Source organism: Phaenicophaeus curvirostris, chromosome 4 (assembly GCF_032191515.1).
Source record: "Phaenicophaeus curvirostris isolate KB17595 chromosome 4, BPBGC_Pcur_1.0, whole genome shotgun sequence".
Classification (NCBI taxonomy): domain Eukaryota; kingdom Metazoa; phylum Chordata; class Aves; order Cuculiformes; family Cuculidae; genus Phaenicophaeus; species Phaenicophaeus curvirostris.
The window spans coordinates 71,681,415-71,705,105 of record NC_091395.1 but is presented as its reverse complement, the minus strand read 5'-3'; the positions used below and the strand labels follow the sequence as shown (position 1 = coordinate 71,705,105).

The 23,691-nt window shown below is 42.1% G+C and overlaps 1 protein-coding gene across 5 annotated transcripts in view; it reads left to right on the top strand.

The window, feature by feature from the left end:
* The window catches only part of FGFRL1 (fibroblast growth factor receptor like 1), a 176,548-nt gene that overhangs the window by 84,500 nt on the left and 68,357 nt on the right, over window positions 1–23,691 (top strand). For all 5 annotated transcript variants that reach the window (XM_069856515.1, XM_069856517.1, XM_069856514.1 and 2 more), the window contains one exon: window positions 2,319–2,591. In XM_069856515.1, coding sequence (XP_069712616.1) covers window positions 2,319–2,591 — 273 coding nt within the window. The remainder of the gene's footprint in view (window positions 1–2,318; window positions 2,592–23,691) is intronic.

Genomic DNA, 23,691 nt, shown 5'->3' with positions numbered 1-23,691 from the left:
TGTTTGCCCTGCACCTAACATTTCCCCCAGCACTAATTATAGATCAGGTTTTGCCATTTGAATATGCATGGAGTGGTATCCTGGTTCACAAGTGGACTGCAATGAGGCTACTCTTACGATTTGACTTGGTAGGGCTTTAGATCAGAAGGGACTTCTCCAAGGGCCAACACAGAATTTCAATGAGGCTGTGGACTTGTCTGTACATTTCTGCTCCTTTACGTGAACAGGATGCTGTACAGTGTAGGAAAATGTAGCAGAATTAGGGGCTGGATTCTCAGCTGGTGTTGGTGAAGTCTGCTTTATAAAGCCAACACACAACCCTTCCTGATGGGTGGATTTCCTCTTTAAAAGATGCAGCAACACAGCTTGTGTCAGTTCAACATTCAAATAATCTTGGGATTATCTTTCCATCCACAGAGCTGTCTGGTGATCCCCTAAGGTGAAGAATATTAGGAATTACATTAGGAAAAAATTTTTCACAGAAAGGGTCATTGGGCACTGGAACAGGCTGCCCAGGGAGGGGGTTGAGTCACCTTCCCTGGAGGTGTTTAAGGCACGGGTGGACGAGGTGCTAAGGGGCATGGTTTAGTGTTTGACAGGAATGGTTGGACTCGATGATCCGGTGGGTCTCTTCCAACCTGGTTATTCTATGATTCTATGATTCTATGAACACTTAACAGTGTGGTTTACAGTGTTTGGAGAGATCTGGACAGGCAGAATTTATCTTCTTTTTTTTTTTTTTTGCCCGTTCCCTTCAAATATGGGAGGTCACCATCACTCCCAACACAGTGTCCCCGAGTTGTCTGCAAAAGGTGTGCAGGGATAGGTGTTATCTTTGCCAGGGACTGACTTCTTCAGAATAAGTGCTTTCAAAATCCCCACTTTGGGTCTTCAGCTGTTCATCAGAATCTGTGTCTAAGATCCATTAGTTTAACCAGGCTCTTAGTTAAACTAATTAATGAGTTTCAAGCTAGTTCATGCCTCAGCTTGCGCAGCACTTCTGTTCACCAGCAAAGCTGCAAAGTTCATGGTTGCGATTCGACATGAGTAACTGCAATAGCAGCTCTGTAGTCATTCATGAGCTGGACTCTATGTACGGCCTTAGTCATGCTGGGAAAAATTCAGACAGACTCTGGAATAATAAAAATTAGTCATGAGGAAGTGCAAATATGAGCTTTGTAGCTTATCCCATGGGGGTCCAATCCTGCAAAACACTAGGAACAGAAATAAAGTATAAGGGAACAGTTCCAAATCCCACAAACATCTTGTGGGTTTTGGGTGCAACTCAGCATTAGCAATCCTTAGCAAAACATTTTGTCCTTATGCAAGAGCAAGGCACTTATTATCACACCCAATAATAGGCTATTCTGGGAAGAGCATTGCTATTGCAGTTGGCGTGCGGAACTTGTGCAATTAATGAAAAGGCAGGAAAGGTAGATGCAGGAAAAAGACTCTATTTCAGCTTTTCATAGTCTTGGGAAGAAATTCTGGTTTGGATTCTGCTATGCGACCATTCCCACTGTTGGAGTCTTTATCACTTCTTTATTCTGAGCGTTGGCCTGTCCAAATGCATCTTGTTATCACGCGGCAAACAATGTGTTCACTCTGTGACATTCCAGGGACACTGTGTTTTGCACAAAATTATCACCTTGTACAAAGAACAAATATTTGTCAGTTAGGTCAAATCAGCAAAGTTGTCAAGGCAATTTATAAAAATATCCTCTTTGGACTACAAGAAGTCTTAATGTGTCAGGCTATACTGCACCTTTTGGCTGCCCAGTCAGTGCGTGTATGGCCAACAACTGCAGGCTTATATGTCTCAGATAAAGCCTGTATGGTGACTGTTAAAGGGAGCTAGTGTATATACTACATGAAAGGATTTTAACTTCAGGTTTTGTTTTAACTACCAGTGCTGTTACAAATTTTGCCTTCAGGATGGGTGTTAAGTTTAAAACAACTACAGTTGCTGTACCAAATGCAGCTGAATAGTTTGTGTGTTGGACTCCTCCTTGCTATAGGACAGGAGGGCTTTGGAAGAACAAAAGAGAGTCAGAACCAGGCTCCCCTGGTGGGTTTTCATGAGCTGATGATGAAGCAAAGGCTACAGCTGCAGGTGTCACATAAACCACTTTCTCTGCTGTTGTATCCTTCTGTAATTGGCTGCTTTTTTTATCACTTGATTGAAAGTGATTTTTAGTATGAACTTTTTAGTGTCTCTGTGTAGTGGTCAATGTAATGCCCTGATTGATGACTGATCTTCAAATCAGTGCTGTATCTATGACAAAAGCAGTAACAGCTCTTCCTTTGTTCTTTCTTAGGTCCCCCAAGGATTGCCGATAAAGTGATTCACCGTCAGTCCGTGAGGCTAGGGAGGACCATCAAGCTCCTGTGCCCAGTGGAGGGCGACCCCCCGCCTCTCACCATGTGGATGAAGGATGGACGCACTATCCACAGCGGCTGGACGAGGTTCCGAATCCTTCAGCAAGGTCTGAAGATCAAGGAGGTGGAAAGCGAAGATGCGGGAACCTACATTTGCAAAGCCACCAATGGCTTTGGCAGCACCAATGTGAACTACACCCTCATCGTGATTGGTGAGTAGAGATGGAGAAAAGCCAGGTCGCACCTGCTTTGGAAAGAGAGAGCAAGCTGATTTCTGTGTAGCTGTCAGTGATTGCAGATTTGTTTTGCTAATCATTTACTGACCTCCAGTCTTAACTGACCCTTTCCAGTGTTTGAGGATTGCCAGAGCTGGCTATGTTGCTGCACATCTTCTGCTGCAGCCGGCTGCAGGCAGATAAGATTACGCAGTGCCAAAGGTTACAAATAAACAGAAATGATGCAATAGTCACTAGGGTCCAAATCACAATGAATTCCATACAGGAAAGTCTGTGCGATAAGGAGAGGTCATGCTGATCTTCATGTTTGCTGTTGGAACAGGATAGTTCTCAAAACAAATGTTAGGGCACCCATATAAAAACACACTGCTGGAAGATCCATGTATTGAGCTTTTGCAAAGCACGGTGTCTTCAGGAATAACAACATTTAGATTGAAACAAAGCTCAGAGCTTGAATGTGATCCATGGATGGTCAGTTCCTGAGAAATCCCCTTGGTGCAAGCAGGATTAAAAAAAGCTTCAGATGCCGTCTTGGTGACCACGCGTTCTCTGGCTGTGCTTTTGACTGGCATTAAAAGGCTTGCTTGGCCTGGCAATGGGATTTTAGGATCGTCTGCTGGTCTGAGCATTCCTAAGGGCCCTCAAAGACACTTCTCTGGGTAATCAGTTATTCTTCTGCTGTGGCTGCCACAGAAATATGGTCATTGCTCCTTGTCTGTTAGGAGGGAAAGAGCTAGATGAAATTCAGCATGCTGGAGGATGCTGAGGGAGCAAGGGGGAGGGTTAGAAGGCAGAGGGTGAGATCAAGTACCTTGCTCACCCTGTTGCCTGATCATCACCTCCAGTATCTGGTCCACAAAGTTCTGTTTCTCTCGGATAGTGAAACTGAGGTTACAGTTTAGGGTAGTTTCCAATTACCTAGTGGTTGATGCTGGCCTGCTTTTGTTCTATTTCTTGTTCTTCACTTTCCAGTAGAGGCCTGCTGTGGACTCAGAGCTTGTAGCAAACACTTGGTGCTATTTGATGGAGGATTATCACCTGATAACAAGGTGATTCTTGGAGAATGTACTTTGCTGCAGAGCCAGTATGGGAGAAAGGCCAGAATATAAATGCCTTATCAGGAAATAGATGCTTAGGTGAGGGAAACCCTCATGCTATATGACTCCTGTACATCAGTGGGGTAAAGATGCAAAAGCCATCTTATAGTTCACATAGTTTGCAGATCTGATTTTCCTCATTCACCTTTTTCCTATCCATATTTGTCCATCTTTCTTTGCTACACTGAGCAAAAAGGATGAAGTGGAAATAGTCTGTGAAGACTCACGTCTATACAGACTCCATTTAGATGTCTTTCCGGACTGTTTGTTGTGGAGAAAAGAATGCTATAGGAGCCTGCTTCAGTCCTGCTTGTGCTTTTGCGTCATGTGGAGGTTGCCAAAGTCTTTGATCTTCTATGTCATCCCGTATCTTCTACAAAGCTCAGGGCCCAAGCCATCACCCGTCATTCCAAGGCAAAGAGGCATTGAGACATCTGTGGTCAAAGAAAGCTCTGACTTCTTTGCAGCACAACAGAAACAAATGAAAGGGAAAAGCCAGGAGGCACAGGGTAAAGGCTGGATTAGAATTCAGGAAAGAGTGAGGCAAAAGCTCCAATTCAGTTGCTCAGGGAAGTTGGATTATCAAATTTAATTGTGTTAAGAACAATAGCGTTCATTATATTTGGCACTGAAGAGCCCTGGGCACAAACACTAGTTGTTTGGAGCCTCATCAGGCAGCTATGGAAGGAAATGGCAAGCTCCCACTAGCTTCTGTGGGTATGAGATTGAGCCCTGTGCAAACAAATATTGATCACCAAGTGCCAGGAAAAGGGGAACTTTAATCTAAATGTGTGGCAGGCATATGGGCTGAGTTATCGTTCATCTCCATGCACCCTTGTTCTAATGCTGGCTAACCCCAGTATTTCTGCAACTCTTTGCACCTTCCTTCCTTGTGTCACAGTATACCCTTGTGCCTTGCTGCTCAGACCATTTTTGACGAATTGCTTATCTCCCTTGTCTCGGGTGGTACAGATGTGTTCATGAAATGTTTCAAACCAGTTGCTTTTCACTAAAACAATTTCACCTAAAACAAATGTTCCCCTAGGGTCTTTCTTGCCAAAGTCTGCAAGCTCACACAAGGTATCACTAACTTATTCTTTCAAAGGATCCAAACATTTAATGCGTTGGCCAGATGCTCGTGTTCGTCTTGGTGAAAATACTCGTTTGAGAGCAAATCAAGCCTTTGTTGATTTTTGGGAAGGAGGCAGTGTTTTAAGACCAACTGCATGTCAGTTTTGTGGATGAAGATTAAATTGATGGAGCTGTTTTGTTTGTGCTCCAGAAAGCACAAACTTCATTAGGCAGAGTGGCCTTTTGAACCATATGGCCTTTCTATCTTCCCACTCCTTCAAAGGAGAAAAAGCCCTCTTATACCAACTTTACTGCTGACAACTAGCATGTAAAACCATGCAGGTGTCAGACATGGGCAAAGTGGTTAAGCTGTTAAATCTAGAATAGCATCAAACAATTCATTACATGTTGGGACTTGAAAAACTAAAATCCACTTTGACATGAAAACATTCTGGGAATTTAAGCAGTGCTATCTGAAATCTACACAGTAGCTTATTGAAAGATTTTTGAGTTATGCTATGTGCTTTTAACTCAGCTCTGCCGCACCACTGATGAGGAACTGTCACACCTGTGTTATATACGTGTACAACGCAGTAAGTTCAGGTGATGGTTTTCTCAAGGTCCTACAGAGAGCTGAGGCTAAAACTCAGCTGTCTTGAACCTCTCTGCCTGCACTCAATGTTATGTAAATCTTTAATCTTAACTCCAAATAGTCTCTACATTCCATTAGAGTGTAAAAAACCAACAAAAATCTGTGGCATTGTACAAAGGAATGAAAAATGGGCAGTGGGTCTGCTAACACCAGTGGGTGCTGGCAGACACAGCAGAGGTGAGCTCCCTTGTCTATATTGCACGTTGGTCTCTGCAAGTTTAATAATTTTGTTTTAAGCCTGTTCAAATGTTACTTTGTGGCTTTCATGGCACATCTTTCTTGCAACCAGCCAGCTCAGTGGATGAGGAGAGCAATATTAGGTCTGCCTCTACATGTCTGGTAGGCATTCCTGTGTTTTGCCTGGCTGGAGGACTTTTCACTCTGTAAGTGCGGATGAGACAGATTACTATGATTTTACAGATGGTAACTAAGGCAAAGAGAGACCAGGTGATTAGTCCAACACCATATAAAATATAAGCTGTGGCTCAGACTTGAGTTTAAACCTCTTAAATCCCACCCTAAAAAACTATTACTCCTCCATAACACTTAGTCTTTCCTTCCTAATTTAGCATCTTCCTGCTGCTTTGTTGGAAGGGAGTCTTCTCTTATTCTAGGTTTTTGATCTTCCTTCTCAGACAAAAGTTTTGAAAACTCAGATGGTAGCAGTTGGTTTCTGCCCTGCTTATTTCCCCATCTTCTCAGTCTGCAGGGCCCAAAGATCCAAGGAATCCTGCTTTAATACACCCCTACGTGAAATGTAAGCCAGTAAAAGCAGATAGCCAATATAAATCAAAACTACAATTTCCTCTCCTAGCCAGCCTTAATAGTTTTTGTGGTGTACTGCAAGATTTGAGATGCCAATTACACTGCAGACAGATTTACAAATGCTGAAGAGAAACTTCTCTTTAATCAGTGTTAAATGAGCATTGCAGTTATTAAGTACAATGGCTCTTTATTGTGGACAGTTATCTGTAGCTCTTCTAAACAAATGTGTCGTACCTTTCCAAAAAAGGGATTTGTACAATGATGCCCTTGAAAATCTTATCTTTAAGTTTCTTTCCCAGCCAAATCATTTCAGAAGAGCTGGTTTATATTCTACAGGTATGAAAAGTAACTTTATTTTGGTTTTAGATGGTTTTAGATGCCCTCCCTGGGAAACCTTTGCCCAAATGGGTGAGATTTGCCTGCCTTACAAATAACTGAAAACAAAGTGTTTAACAAGGAAGTGCTGGACAACCTATATTACCATACTTTTTTTTTTTTTTCCAATAATAAATGGCATCGCTTGTTTCCAGAAGTCTAGTCACTCTTGGAAGGGAAAATTGTTAATGAACAGCTGTAAGAAGGATTATTAGTAAATATTTATGCTGTAGCATAATGACTTCTTTCACTAATGCCCAACACAGAGAACTTTTCACTTGCAGAAATGTTATGGGCCAAACCTGGCAAGGTGTGCCAGCCTTGCGACACGTGTGGCTATTGCTACAGGTGCTGCCAGTAAATACTTCATCTTGCTTCAGTTGCTCAACCAAGTGATGAAAGATCAAACTGTCCCTATTTTTGCACCTGCATCCATGTTTCATGTTACCTCCTGTAGCAAAGAAAAAGGAAGCAGCAACAAGATTAGGTTTTGGGTTTGTCTCTGCACTCTAGACTTCTTGCTTGCAAACTGTGAGTTTGTAAACATCTTTCTTGGGTGCATCTCAGCACAAAAAGATCAACATATAAGTCCAAGGAGCAGTTGCTCCGGTTTCTGTTTCTTGCCATGACAATTTCTGACTATTTCTGACTACTGCAATTGTTTCTTTTTCTTTTCTTTGGGTTTATTTAGAGGAAGATTGTGGTGAAGAATCCATCATCCATCCAGTCCATACCCTCTTCTGATGCCTGTTTCTTTGAGTGACCAAACCACTTGGCTCCATATAGGCTGTGGAGTAGTAAAATCTTGGTGCAGAGAGCAGGAAGAAGAGTGCAGCTTGTTGTCCTAAATCTCTGTTAGGCTGCTCAGAAATTGTGATACATCTTTGTTTCAAAAAAATCAAATTTGCTATTAAATATCTACTGTCTGTATGCTGCAAATGATTGCTTTGAGACTCTCCCCTGACATCAGATGATTTATCTTTAAAGTAGCTTTTTTCCTGCTGAGCCAGCTGCTATTTTATGCTTTTTTTACAGCTTGTCCAAAGACAGCTTTCTTTGATAACAGGCATGTGTGAAAAATTTGCATTAAAATAACCTTTTTTTTTAACAGTCAGCATAAGTATCCTGGAAAAAAGCATGGCAATGTCTGAATGGATATTTATTCTACTGTGCTTTTTTCTGCTCATAGTAGTAGAAAATGCTGTGTGAAAAAAAGTCAAGTACAGTAAAATATGGTTTGCATTACAGTTCTCCAATGAAGTCATCAATCTGTGTCTCAGAACTCATTTATAGTGCAAAAGCTGAGAAAACATTTGCAGCACAGAATCAGGTGCCACTAGCCATCTTGGGAAAGTATGACAAATTCATTTATGTTTGGGTTTTGGCCTCTTAATAAACTCTGGGGACCAGAGAGATGTGCTCAGCAAGAAGATGTGAATCAACATTGAGTCAGCAATGTGTGCACCAAGGGACTGCTTATGCTAAGCAAAAACTGAAATGAGTCAACAGTTAAGAAAAAGAAGGTGCAGTATGTGCATTTGCGAACGAAGTGTTGTGGCTTGTGCTGCTCATGGTATGGAGTTAGGAATCCGTCTTTAGCTCATTTACTTCAACACAAAGTGTGAAAGGCAGCCCATCCAACGTGGGACCGTTAGCACAATCGCAGGGCGTATAGTTATGACTGATGAAGATTAGTCAGTTGTTATATGGAAATGAAGAATTCCTTGTGACAATAAACAGTAACAAAGTTCTCATGTTTAATTTGTTAAGGACCCAGCCCGGCAGCTGAATCTATGTTGGTGGCCTCCTGAGCATACACAGTGTGATTAACACCAGATGAGGATCTGGCCATAGTCACTGGTGCTTAGTAATGGTTAAGTTGCTAATTAACGCTCAGATTGGTTTGGCCTCTGGGAGCTGCGCAGAAAAGAGGAGCCTTAGTTTACTGCTCAAGGCTTAGCAGTTGCAATCATTGCACGAGGACTTCTTGCCAGCATGTGACGTGGTGTCACTGGGTCACAGCAACCCCTCTGTGGAGATGTAGGTAGGGCCTTGTTCATAAAAAGACCCATCTAAGTGATGTTGCCAAGTGAGGGGATCCTGCATGTCAGCCCATGGTAAGAGACTGTCAATCTGCATTAACTGATCCCAGTGAAATGCTGGGTACATAAAATGTGAATATTTTCATGTTTTAGTGCAAACTCATAGCTAAAAACTGTTCACATGGAAATGAAGCTCCTTTTCCACTGGAGATGACTCATTATTGACTAATAATTGACTTCCTTCTGAGTGTTTAATAGTGTAGACATAATGACACACACCCTAACGAAACGTGGTGTTACCCAGGGACAGCAGAAGCATATATGTTAAAAGGAACCTAAAAGCAGCCTGTTATTCCTGTCCCCAGAGTTTCAGTGGTGCTTCATTTCCTCCACTTTTGGGGACTCCTGTTTAGCGTTTGATGAACTCCCTGTCGCCATATGCAGCATTTTTAGTCCTGGAAAATTTCTGCTGTCCTAGGAGTGGAAAGGAGGAGAGAGAAGTACTTCAAAATGACAAGGATTCCCGGATTGCTGCAGAAAAATGATTTCACTACTTTTAGTCATTTTGATGAGTGCTACACTAGATTGATGTCACAACAGCCTATAAAAATTTCTTCTTGAAAAACTTTCTCTGTAAAGAGGTGATGATGTGAGTGCCAGTATTAGCTGTAACTATGCTATGATAAAAATTGTAGCACTGAGTCATATGACTAATGGCTCTTCTGAATGGGTGTAAAAGGCTGGAAACATCACAACTGGGCAGCAGTCTTGTTTTTTCCAAGTCCCGATCTATAATGTAGCTCAGTGCTAATGCTGTATAATGTCCACAGTTTTTACGAGATCTTTGTTAGGTTTCATTACTTTCATTTGATTTTATAACAAACTTTACAGTATGTTTATCAATACATGATGTTCTGGCTAACAAAAGCCTCACTGTTTCGGGTAGATTCCTTTTTTCTCTTCGTGAAGCTGTAACATAGAAGCCAAGTTAAGAAGGTGACAACACCTGTTCACAATTTAAAGGAAATGAAAAGATTTTTTTCCATGAATGTAAGCATGAAATTCATACATATATGTATGGATATTTAATTTCTCCCCATACTCCATCCTGTGGTAGACTGCAGCAACCAGAGCTGCAGCCAGTGTAAATTCAAGGCATGCAGGACATATGGATGCATTTAGCCCACAATCCTTTGCAGATGCTTTGGAGTGTGTAGCTGCTGCTACACCCATGCAAATAGTAGACTGCAGCTTTATTTGCTGCTCGAATATTGTTTGGGAATGAAAGCAATACACAATGCCAGGCAGGCATTAAAAATGTGTTTGATCTGGGCAATGTATGGGTTCCTCCTGTTAAATGATATTAATAGAATTAGCCTCTGATCCCAATGAATTTGTGGTGTACATGTTGGGTTTTTCTCGTCTGTACATCTGAGGCTAAAAACATCTTTTGCCTCTGACTTTATTAATCAGAGTTGTCTTTGTTACAAGCCTCCATACAGCTAATGGGCAGAATTTCAGCCTGTGTTGACAGAGCAACGCTGATGGGCACAGCCACTGATTTTTCCACATCTACAGATCTATAGTGCTTAGAAATAGCTGCGCTTGTGAGTAAAGCCAAGGCAGTCCCTGGTCCAAGCGGATGATATGTATGCGTGTGGAAAGCAGACGTGCAGAAGGTGGATAACCAGTCAAGGTCTGCAGTGACTGCAGAATAGCAATTTAAATGTCTTTTAATTAAGAACACCCCAAGTAATGAGAAGCCGTCACACTAATTGCAGTCCTGGTCCTCAGCAGTTTTGAGGTATCTGCCATCTTGCCAACCATCCAAGATGACGAATGGCCTCAAGCTCTGCCAGGGGAGGTTTAGGCTGGACATTAGGAAAATATTCTTCACAGAAAGGGTCATTGGGCACTGGAACAGGCTGCCCAGGGAGGTGGTTGAGTCACCTTCCCTGGAGGTGTTTAAGGCACAGGTGGACGAGGTGCTAAGGGGCATGGTTTAGTGTTTGACAGGAATGGTTGGACTCGATGATCCGGTGGGTCTCTTCCAACCTGGTTATTCTATGATTCTATGATTCTATGACCAACTTCCCCAAGTAGCAGGATTTTTCTGTTAACTTCCCTACAACTGCTACTGCCCTCCCCTTTTCCTGACAGTGTTTCATAGAATCATAGAATCATAGAATCATAGAATCATAGAATCATAGAATCATAGAATAACCAGGTTGGAAGAGACCCACCGGATCATCAAGTCCAACCATTCCTATCAATCACTAAACCATGCTCCTTAGCACCTCGTCCACCCGTGCCTTAAACACCTCCAGGGAAGGTGACTCAACCACCTCCCTGGGAGGTGGCATCCATGGTTCCTTGGCATCCATCCCTCTTCTGGCCAAAGGCTGGGAATGAAGGACTTAACGCGGCTTCATTGGACTGAGAAGACCACGGAAACGTTGAGCTTCATGGGCACAGTGTCTCCAGGAGGTCTCTGCTGGAGAGCGCTGTGTCCCATTCTCTAGTGCCACCATATGGCTCTGCTTGCCCATTATATACCACTGATACTGGTTTTTAGCCAAATTTTAGTCCATTTGATATCAGTTAACTCAAAAGTGCACAAGAGGCATATTGTGAGTTAAGGCACAGTGTATCATATTTGTTATAGAAAGAACAGTACCAAGTTGGGCTAGTTTATAAGGTGTAGACTGAATGTTGATTTTGGAGACTCCCTCTTCATGTGTAAATGCTCACATCCACTATCCATTGCTCACGTGCTCTCGATTTGTACATATATTAAAATGTATAGTTGTTGAGAGGATGTATTTTTACATTCCTGTAGGGTCTGGTTCTCTACCTTTCCTGTGCTGTCTTTGGCATCCACATTAAGGAAAAGATGAAGAAAAGGGGGGGAAAAAGCCCATACCCAACAAAACTGCTGGCACTTAGTGTATAAACCTATTTTTAAATTGAATTTATTTTTGTTTGATGAAAGAACATATTCTGTGTTGTGCTTGATGAATAATATCATTGTGCTAGAACGCTTTGATTCCTCTTACTTTATAATAACATGGGTTTCATAGTCAGAAGACCTGAATGTTTACATTATACACTTTTGGAAATAAACTTGGAAAAGAAGAGGAAAAAAAGCACAAATCCCAGGAGTTCTGAAACCTACACTCCTTCTTAAATGTACCCTGTTAAAGACATTAAGTCCCTTGCAAACATCCATCTATCAGCAGTTGAGAGTTTGTAAAAGGCGTACTTTGTTCTGAACTCCCTGCCCTACTGATTATGCACAGTTCTTTTATTCTGTGAATAGGATGACGACCCCTTAGCCTGGTAATGATGACAGATTTATGTATTTTAACACCCAGACGCTGCTGTATTTGTTAAAGGCTGCCAGATTCCAGCAGTGCTGCAACTGTAGTTTATTTTCATTGTCAGTTCGGGCTGCTTTTTAAGGTGTTCTGCAGCCGCTGGAAGCAGTGCTGCTGCTGCTCCAGAGGTTGAGATGTCAGGATGTTAAGAGCATAAGCCACCATCCTTGGACTGTTTCCACTCATAAAATGTCAGTTTTTACTCTGGACGCGCTGATGGGATGGAACCTGCTCCTCACACTGAAGCCAAGGAAAAAGGGGAGAAATAAAACCCCTCCAAGCAGTAAAAGGAATCAGATAACACAGAATTTATCCCTTCACTTTCTACTCCCATAATGTATTTTGCAGCTTTCAAGTTAAACTTTTAAAGAGAACCTTCTTTTAATGTGCAGTGAAAGCGAAGAACATAAACTTACCTTAGAAGCTTAGCTGTTAAAGCTGTGTGTAGGTCAGCGCATCTGTCCTCTACGCAATGCATCTGTCTGTGATTTCTTCTGGGTTGTTTTAAATTACTGCAAGTGACAGAACAATAGGGAGACAAACAATAAGAACAATACTGTTGTTTAATAACAAGCTAAATTATTAACAGGCCTGTACAGAAAACATTTCATGTAAATTAAAGGGAAGCAGTTAATCTTATTTTCCATTGCAGTGATCCAGTGCAACAAAGGCAATTGATGTCTTCTTTTCTTCTTCTCTTTTGCCCTGCTACAGATGCGTGTGTTCTTCTGTGTGTATATAATTTTCTTGTAGACACACTACAAAGTTTATAGGGCAAAAAATGCTTAATATAGGTAGTTTTCTGATCTCCATGCCAACCAAGCCACTAAATCTGAGTTTATCACACAATCCAAATGATGCATAGGACTTTCATTACCTTTTTTTTTAACTTCCAATTCATTGTTTCCATGAAAAATGTTGTCAAGTCAGTTGAACTATTCGAGTCAGTTTTCTGCTTGATTGTCAACAAAAGACTTTCAAATATTTGGAATTGAACCCTCCACTGCAAAACTATTTTGATTTGAAAAAAACACCACCAACAAATTCTTCGTTGAATTTTCTTTGGTCTGATATTAGATGTTTCTCTTCTTAAAAAGAATTCCTATGAGTTGACATATTGGTTTTGTGTTGTTTTATTTCAAGCTAGAAGAAATTCTAGTGTCCTTTTTACTGAAGTAAACAAGTATTTTCACTCTTGGTTCTGTTGAATGTGCAGCCAGCGGAAGAGAGAAGAGCTGGTAGCAGTCCTTCTCATTTGCTGACAGGGATTTGGGGAAGGGGGTTGGGATTCCCAGACCTGCCTGCTGCTCTCTCCAGAGCAATCCGAGGAATCTCATGGAGGAAAAGGATGGCACCTCCCCAGTAGAGCCCAGTGTTTGTGCTCTGTCGTGTCTCCTGACAACTGCAAGCCCGCTGCAGTTTCTCTTGGTAGCCCTTATGGGTGCTTTGGCAGAAGAAACTCCAACCCAGGAGGAAGTTGTGGGAATTTGACGTGAAGCGACATCAGAATTCAACATCAAGACATTCAGCCAAGGTCTTATCTGAGCTGCTTTGTTTTGAGTGTGATTTTGTTAATTTCTTTCCTTCAAGGAGGGTTGGGAGATGCAGCAGCCTTCACTTGTGGGAAATGAATAATATTGAGGGTGAATTTTGAGAAGCTGATCTGTGCCTTTGGCTTGAAAGGCAATCAGGGTGCTAGGCGTGCTCCTCCTGTCTTGACAGGCATGATTGGCAGATTGGTCGGCTTTGTCTATGGGGACTCCATCAGCCTCTTTCCTCTGGGATGGTTTTCAGAGCCTACGGGGAGGTGTTTGAAAAACTAATCATGGTCATTGTGAAAATATGTTAATGTGACATTCAAAAACAGAGGTTGTCCTCTGGGTGTTCCATCCTTGGGTAGTTATGGAGAATTTTGTGGTGTCTCCTTGAAACCGTGCCATGATAAACGGACGAAAGGGCAACAGCTTTCAGGGTAGCTTGGTAGAGTTGCTTCAGAAAGGAATTTGGCCTCCCAGCATCCTCAGTGCCATCACCACTCATGTGTATTCTCCAGTCCCTGTGCCAAGAATGATCTGAATATGTGTTACCCTTGTTCTAGGCAAAACCGGGGTCATGGACATAGTCAACTGTAAATTAAACTGTTAAAATTCAAACACTGAAGTTATGCCTTATGGTTATTGCTATTTGTTTGTTTGACTTGCTAGCTCTTCTCAAAATTTTTTGACCCTTCTTGTGTTCAAAGCTCCCTGCTGAACAGGAGAACAGTTTGCACACTGGTCTGCTCACAAGCAATGTTTTTGCCACCCTTCAGCATCTACAGAGAGGGAGGGAATATTGCAGATCCTGTGAGAGAGCCTCTGTTCCTTTGAGGCCATTTTGGCATGTCCTGAAGAGTAAACTCTTTAAAAAATTCCCTAGATCCTTCCCACCTGGTATTTGAAGAAAGCACTATTCTGTGTTCAGGGTGAAATCTATTCATCTTTGCTCCTAGGCTATGGACTGCAAAATAGTTTCAGACATATGGTATAAACACCAACAAGTTGCCTTCATGTCTTTCCTGTTATTTCTGCTACAGCCCAGTTTTCCAGTATTTTATTGCTTTTCCTATTGACAGTTACCTCCCTGGAGCTCCGCACCAGTTTTTTGGACACTTAGTGTGGGGAGCCTCTTTGCTGTGGAGGAATGACCAGTGTGCTGAACCAGGAGGTCTGAGCTGTCTTTCAGATCTTTCACCCCAGCTCCAGAGGATGGAAAGTGATACTATTTAAATTATAGGGATAGCATTGCTTTTGTGCCTTGGTTAGATGTGGTCCCATGGTCTTGGAAGGTATTTTCAAGCCTGCTCACTTTATCCTGCCTGTTTTGGGGGATTTGCTATTGTATTGCAGTGAGATTTCTTGTCCAGCCCCAAATGCTAAACCACTGCTAAACTGAGGTGAGACAACCAGTTCTTTGCTGATACTTTGGTCTCTGTTCAGAGAGTAAAGTAACAGGTGGATTTTTAGCCACTGCTTTTCCTTCTCAAACCTCTTCTCAAATATGGCATGACTCAAGCTGTGAGTGAGATGTTTTTTGTGTTCTTTGTGACAAAAGAAGTGGACCCCACGTAGAGGTCTGTAATACTAAAGGAGAATGTTAAACTGAACTTAGAGCACTTCATCTCTGGGGCCGTCAAATATGGAAGATAAAGGGGAGTTTTTCAAAAGCAGTCAGCCGAGGCTGAGTCAACCCCTTGTGAAGAATTCCCATGAACTTCTATGGGATGAGTATTGCCAATGCTGAAAGCTTTTGAAACCTTACCTAACCATCCAATGACACCTTTTGAAAAATGTGTGTACTAAGCACACATTCCTGGGAAAATGTAAGTAGGGTTCACATGCGTTGAATACTGAGGTGTTTTCTCAGAAGCATGTGTTTTGAAAGGAAATTAAGAAAAAGGGCTTCTAAAGCAATTTTAATGAGCCATCGTGTCTGCTCTAGTCATTAGAGACAAAGCACTTCAGCTGAAACTATTTTTGACATAGTTTTCTATCCTGTTAGCAAGGTCTGACTGATAAGTTAGCTGTTGCAATAAGCAATCCCTCTCATGCCAGTTCAATGCGTTCAGCTGTTGTGTGAAGTCACACTGAGCACAAAACAGTTACAAGGTTTGCTAGTGTCTAGCTTGGAGCTTGTACGATGCTTTGGGATTCAGAATATGAAAGTCATTTTTATGCCACCTTTGGATATGAGCTGTAACTGCTGTAAAAGTAAAATACAAATTAATAAAAGCATGGAAGCTAGGGCCTGAGACAGTCTCAAGATTGTAGTAATCAATTTTAATATTTTTTCTGCTTTAGCAAAACGCCAGGCTCAAATATCAGGAGCACTGTTGCTGGATGTAGTCCATACATGCAGTTGCCGTTGGCTGTGGTGGGAAAATAGCAGAGTTGCTTAGAATAAATGTTTGTGAATGATGAGCAGGGTGCTCTGCCCATGATGCAGGACGGCGTCACGATACCTACCCTCATTAGCTATAGGACCGCTAAAATTCATTGGACTCATGTGAAGGAAACGGCCTGTCCGGCAGTTCTGCAGGGAGGAAATGAAGGAGAGAAGGAGCAAAAGGAGAAAAACATCAGGGGAGGGATGTTTTAAAAAATCTTTCCTTCCTTTTGCATTGCAGACACATTAAGTACTTAATATTTTAAGAGCATCTTCTTCCTTAGAAAAGCTGGCAAAGATGGGATTCAGTATGAGTCTGCCAGATTGATTTACAAACGGGCCTTACGAACTCCTGCTGCTTAAACATACCAGAATGCAACAATTAAAGCCAACATCTGGAACTCATTGGTGGAGCAGATCCTAGATAAACATTAAATGAATGTCCATTTCCTTAGCATTGGATTTCCTCTGGCTACTACAGCTTAAGTAGTGTCATCCTATCAGATAGAGCTGATGATGATAGCAGAGCAAATGTCAAAGTCATGATCTGTTTGTTCCATCGTTTAGCCCTGAAACTAGGACTAAAGCTGGGCTCAAGAGACATCCACTGTTTTTTTCCACTAGACCGTGGGGATGGGTTCCCCATCTCACTAGCCTAGGCTAAGCTGGTCATGTGGCTCCCTCTCTCTCCTGTGCAGACTGAATACTTCAGATTAGTTAGGTTAATCTCACTTGAGGAAATGTGTCTCAATAGTTTCTCCTTCGTTTCCTCCAAACCTGTCAAGGTTGCTGTAGTCTCCCTCCATTCTCCAAATCCAGGGAGGGATTCTCTTTGTTCATTTTTTAGAAACAGAGGAAATCAGCTAATGAATCTGGGACTGGGTCTCAAGTGAAAGCCACTCAAAACAAACATCTGTCCATCTTCCTTTGCCACAAATCTCTTCCCTGAGGCGTGGCTGAAGCAGAGAGTGGTCAGTACTGTCCATGTCCTTGGTGGGTGAGATGGAAAGCCCTGGGGAATGTTTTTATTCAGTGCCAAGAAAGGCTTGTTTACCCTGACAAGAATCACATTTCTTTTATGCAATCCAACCTCACTGTCATCATGAGGTTAGTAAAAAAGCACCTTTCAGCTTTCACTTGTGCTCATATTACCCTATAGTCTCTGACCTCTTTGGTCATTGGAGGAGCAAAAAATGTGATGATCCCTGGGTAGCTTTATTCACACCAACATTTTGTCCTCCCTGTGAAGCTGTTCAGTCCTGGACCGCTGAAATGAGGATAAGGAGAGGTGTTTCCATGTGCATAATTATTCTGGACGCAAATGAGCTGAAGGAGAAAAGGTCCCTTTCATGGAAAACTTTAACTGCCTTTGGAAGTTGAACTTTCCTCTCAGGCACATGAAAACACATTTGCTCAGGTGTGTGCTTGGGACATTATCCTTGCCTCTGATCTCAAGAAAAATGGATGGGGTTTGGGGTCTTTAGGAACTTTCTTAAAATCTCAGACATATATTGGAGTGTCTAATTGACCTGTCTGAGGCATGAGGTTTTTCCCACAGGCAAACAGAAAGGGATTTTGCAGAAATCTATTTGAAGAGCTCACTTTCTGCTTTGTACTGTTCAGGAGCTGTATTGAAAGAAGTAGACCTATTGCTGGTGCAGGGGTCCTCTTTCTACCCTTGAGAGGATCTCCAGAATCTCTGTTAGTGCCTGTCTGGGTCTTCAGGTCACCTATGCTGGTCTCCCATTCTGCAGCTCCTGGCTTCTGCTCAAAGCACTGCTTCCCTCTTCCTTGGGACTCCAGCATTTAACTTCTTGCCATTTTCACCAATTTGACAATTAGAAAGTTCTCATTTTCTTGCCTACTCGCTCAGCTTTATAAAAGCATTAGCTCATTGCCTTGGTTTCTTTGAGGAAAATTGTATTAATCTTTTCCTTCCCTCCCTTGCTTTCACACCTTGCCTCCCTCTACTTTGTGAAGAAGATGAATCCATACGGAACTTCTTCCTTCTGGACATAGCTCCTAGGAGCTTTCAGGAGGTGTTTCGCTTTTCCAGTCTCGTGTCCCGGTTTCAGTGATGAGAAGCACAGCCACGAGTGCTGTGCTTGACATACCTCGGAGTGCTCAGCGACACATTGATATCTTAAGGGTTGTCGCACTTCAGAAATGGAGCACAGAGAGGTTCCCCAAATCATCCTACTGAATCAGCAGAACTTTCTGCACAGCGCAGGTGCTTTCTGTCCTCTGAACACCCCCAGCCTGGCTTAGCTGGAGCGAGTCAGTGACCCTGCACGCAGTGCAGAGTGGGCTCAGCACAGCAATGCAGAGGAGCTGTGAGTGAGATCCATATGGCCCTTGCACTTTGCATTCTGGTAGTTTACAGTTGCCTGTTCGGGGTAGTCTTGAAGAGGCAGAAGTGTTTTTCTTGCTGGTTGCCCCTTTTTCCTTTACGTCTCTACAAGTGTTGATCTGCAAGCTGAAACTGTAACGTGAAAAGAGTTCCACAAAGAGGAAAGATTCAGGTAAGTTTGCAGTTAGGTTATTTCACTTTACTGGTGACTTCTATCTGGTGGGCTTTCCAAAGAAGCCAAGAAATTATTTTTTCTCTGTTATGGTGCTGACAGTAGCCTGAAGTCCCAGTTTCCTCATGCAGAAGATAGACCTTTGAGGTCTATAAAATTTGTACAGTGTGCTTTCTGATTTTTACTAGCCTAGTAAAAGAGATCATATTTTGTGTGCTTCTGTATATCTGGAAGTTGTGATTGGGGAATTATTCCGCAGGGCAACAAACTGAATGCTGTGGTTGAAAATACTGATTTATCTGATCTGTGAAAGCAGTAGACCAAGCAGATAATGAAAGTCTTTGAAATGCTTCAGACATGAACAACCATTTTAGAATAACCCACAAGGGGGCTATGAGTTATGTTGTCAATTACCTTTTAGTTGTTGCTAATTAGTTCCACCTAAATGCTGATTTCCCCAGCCCATTCCTCGTCTCTCAGATGTAACACTCCAAAGAGTGAATTTTCTTCTCTCTTTTTGTGTTTGAAAACATTTTATGGCAACTGGTATGTTTGTGGATGTGCAATGAACCTAAATGCCTTAAAAATAGAATGATTTTTAATAAACATGTGCTTCCAGGCCCAACAATGAGTGAGAAGAGTAGGGCAGAGCGGAAAGTAAGTCCCAGACTTTCTTGCCTAAACAGATGAAGTTGATCAAGGACTGGTGGAATAACAGAGGTACCATAAGGTAAAGGGATTTTCTAAACCTTGTGCAGAACATCAGTGGCATAAGTGGCCTCTTTATGGTCCCTATTAGTTTCTTGTCTGCATTGTTTTTCTTATCTGTGCAGCTAAAAAAAGAAACAAAGTATTGGCCAGTAAAGCACGTATTGTTTAATAGCCTCTGTTCCTATTCAAGTAGGAATTTGTACTGAGAATAGGTAAATAGTTCTACTTGGAATAGAGCAGGGTTGGGGTGGAACACCTGATCAGGTATGTATAACTTCTCCTTGCAAGATCAGTCTTCAGACTTTTGCCTTGATAATAAGGAGAATTGCTTTCATCCAAAGAAGGAGAAAAAAATCAAAAAAGGAAGAAATGCACACTGAAGTAGGAATAAGAGTTATTCCATTGCTTGGCTTAAGCTTGAAGGGGTTGTCAAGCATTGGAACAGTCTGCTCGGACAAGTGATTGAGTCACCATCCCTGGAGGTATTTAAAAGACATGTAGATGTGGTGCTTAGGGATAGGTTTAGCATTGGACTTGGCAGCATTAGGTTAATTGGTTGGACGCAATGATCTTAAAGGTCTTTTCCAACCTAAATGATTCTGTGATTCTGTATTGCTCTGAATATTCTTAAGTATACACGTTTTGCCAAAATCATTCATTTGCTAGTAAGAAAGCCTCCAGAATGACCTTGTGTCAATGCACCAACAGATGTGGGAGTGGAGGGGATCCATACAGTGTCATTTGAGTGGAATCTTAGGAGAGACAGCACGTGCTGGGGAATCCTGCTCTTGTCTCCAGGAAGATGAGGGCCAGTGCACAGCCTAGAAGCAACCTAGAATTTTCCTCCATTTTTTTTGTGCCTCTTGCAGCCAAAGGGCAGCTGAGCACATAGGTGAGGATGCTGTGGGCTATGTTACTCCAGTGTGGTTCCAGGGCTGCTGTCAAAGGGAGATGTCACATCCTCCTGGCCTCCTTCTTCCATCCAAAATTCCACTAAATAGCTGGGTCTTTGCCACAAACATAGGTGAGTACCCCTTACCACCACGTGGAAGAAATGACTGAGCTCTTTGGCCTTTTGTTCAGTAAAGGGCAGTGGAAGGTAAATCTGAGGTGACTCTGTTGCCTTCTGCATAATTTTTCTGACCTAAAAATAACACTGCAGCCCTGCGGTTGTCATTAGGGTTATTTAGTGCTTAAGTTTTTTTTTTTTCCTCTTCCCTTTCCAGAACACTAGCGCTGCTGAGCAGAACTGCCCCATTGTGCGAGCCCAAAGGAAACACTGCATAGAAAATGTGAGGAATTTTTAGGCCATGATATGTTTGGACTAGGAAGCAGGGGACTTGGAGGAATGTGGAGTATGGTTCCAAAAATATTTCTTGCAATAGCGCTCTTGGTTAGCAACAGTTATTTTTGTTGGCCCACCAGTCCCCTCAAGCAGAGGTGATGTCATTCCCCGGCATGGTGGAGGTGGAAATAAAGAGAGTGCCCTGTGGTTTTGCAGGGCTGAGAGTGGACAGCTGGATCAAATGCCTTCTTCTATCTCAAATGCTTTTTCTGTTGTAGAAAAAAAATAAAATAGGAAATAGCATATTGTGGGAGGTGGTGAGGATGGCTTTAAAGTAATTATCAGCACCATAGAAACATTTATTGTGGTCTGAGTCTCTTCCTTCTATGTGATCTCCCTTCTTGTTAGCCTTTCTGGTTTTTTCCTTGTAGCAATGTGCATACTTGGGGGTTGCCTTTTAGGTTGTATTTACAAGGGTCGTGTTTATAACGTTATACTTCTTTAGTTATTAAAACTGATGAAATCATAACATTTAGTGTGCTCGGTGATCTGGATGCCTCTGGCTGAGACCTGGGCATGTGACTGTCTTCGCAGTGATTGAAATGGGCTGGTATACCCTAGGACACCTCTGAAGAAGAAAGCCAGCTATTATTCCATAATAAACAGAATGAAGCAGTAAAATATTAAGAAATGTTTCCATATTGGTGACTCTCAGTGTTCGTTGTGATCTTGATGATGCTGATTTGACTGTTGACGGCCTGTGAGGGAGACACTGTGAGAGAAACTGATGTTTTTTAAAAAAAGAAGTTTATCTAGGCTGATAAGATACTAAAAGCAGTGTTTGTCCATATGTGGTGTGAAGCCAGCAAGGCCATGACTTCGCTTCAGTCCTTACTACCCTTAATTACATTCAGCACATGTAGCTAAGCCAAATTTCCACTTTAACCAAGAACTGGGGTGTCACAGCATCCTAGACGTGAGACAAGGAGCTAAGATACCTGGATTTTAGTCTTCATTCTGGCATTTGGCTGCTGGGTGCCATTTGATGTTGCTTTCCCACCTGAGTCTTACATATATCACTTTTGTACTCCCAGAGGGATAGTGTTCGTCCTTGTAGGGCTCTAATTTTTGTTATGGCTTCTGGATTTAATTCCATGACAATTAGTAGTCTCACTGATGATGTTTGTTCCTATGCTAGCACTTGTGAAAGTTGCGTTTTGTGATGTGACATGAAGGGCAACAGATTTGAGATATTTTGGATCATGGGAATGGTCCAAAACTCTCCTGTTCAGATCTTCTTTATTTGGTGTTTCATGGGGGAAGGAAGATGCTGTGAAAAAACACAGCGCTGCCTTTCGCAGGATTCCTCAGCCAGGTATCTTGGGGCTGGAGAGAAAAGAAAACTGTATAAAAACAACCCTAAAGCAAATGAATGCAAAGATTTCCTAACTGTGAAACTTAACTTTTGAGTTGATAAAATCCATGCAATGCTGACAGATATACAGTGGCAGGAAATTGTTAAAGGTGTCAGGTTTTCCATTTTAATTCACAGAACACCCTGGCCATAGATTTCCTTAAAAATGCTGTTGAAAAGGTCCCACTTTCTAAATTGGAAAGATTTACAATTTACCTTTTCTGTTAGCCTCTTGTTCCTCAAAAGGTTAAGTAAGGGAAATTCGTCTTTTTAACACTGGTAGCTATTTGACGGGTTTTCCTCAGCACTGGGTAGCATTGGATTTCTCAGCAAATGCACCAGTGTAGTGGTGAAAGAAACACTGACTTGCAAGTTATCTACAGAGGTCTCAGAAAGCTGCTTATGTCACATAGTTCATATACCTCATTTAATTTTCACTGTTCCTTGAAGTACCCTACTAAAACTTACCACTTCCAGAAGTGTCTTACCTCTTCAAGGTGCTATAAAATTTTGAGTGAATTAGTTCTCAAATAAGTGTATTTTGATGACAAGACGTGTTTGGGATATCAGCACAGCCAGTTTATGCGGGAGAAAGCTACCTCATTTGAAGGCAAGCAGGTACAATTGGAATTACTGTTGAAATCTGAATTCCTTAGGAGAACTGTAAAGCAGGGTGAGATCTGGTGGATTTGGAGTAGGCGTGTTCAGTCTCACCTGTGATTAGTACAGCTTTCCTCAAGTTTTGCTGGAGAACAAATGGAGCTTTGCTGATGTGAAATAGAGGCAACGGAGGTGGCTAGTTCAGGTGCAGGATGGTTGCTGAGTGTTGGACTTGGTGTGCGGAAGAAGGAAAGGATGCTGCAATGTGCTTTGAGGGTGTTATCCTGGCTGTTCAGGGATGAAGGCTGTTGCAGTGCTGGGATACGTAGGATTGCCGGGACAAGGGCAAGGAAGTTAATGTGGATTAAAACTAAATACTCTGTGGGAAGGACTGAAAAGGTTATGTCTCTCTGGAAAGACAAAGTCTGTAGAGCTCTTGGAAGGATCTGGAAAGGGATCAGGTGGTCCCAAGGCACATTTCTCCTAGGGCTAATTCACATCTCCAGATTTCTGCCCATAACAGCTGAACAGCCTCTGCTTCTTCTCTGCCTGGATCTTAATATAGTTGGGGCAGGTTAGAAAAATTAGTTGTGTCTGGGGTTTCATCAGAACTTGTAGGTGTAATGGATTATCTGCTGACTGTGGGGCAGGCGTGGAAGCCTATGAGCAGACTATGGGCTGCGGAATGTATCAGGATTAATACGCCAGCCAGTCCCTTGATTAGCTCTACCCTGGCAGCAGCCTAATAGCCAGCTTCCAGAATAAATAATCTTATAACTCTGGGGTTGATATTTCCAAAGCTTAAAATATGAAGACCATACTGTGCTCTTTCTCAATATCATGACCTTAATAGGTTTCCAGTAAGAGCTGTAAAAATTGTCCCTGCACCCACTCTACTTGGTGACTTGAAAACATCTGCGCAACATTGCATGGCTTACTGTCCTGGGCAGGACTGAATGAAACCCATTGCCTAATTGGAGAAGAAATGTCTTTGATGTGCCCCAGATTAAAGACATTTAATGGTCTCTCTAATTAGCCACTGAAGTAGATTTGTAGTTCTGAAGCATATTGTATCAGAAACATTAATGATCTTGGCTCTTTATGAATGGAATGCAATGGAAATAGAAATAGAAACAGAAATAGAAATGAGAAAAGAGAAGAGAAGAGAAGAGAAGAGAAGAGAAGAGAAGAGAAGAGAAGAGAAGAGAAGAGAAGAGAAGAGAAGAGAAGAGAAGAGAAGA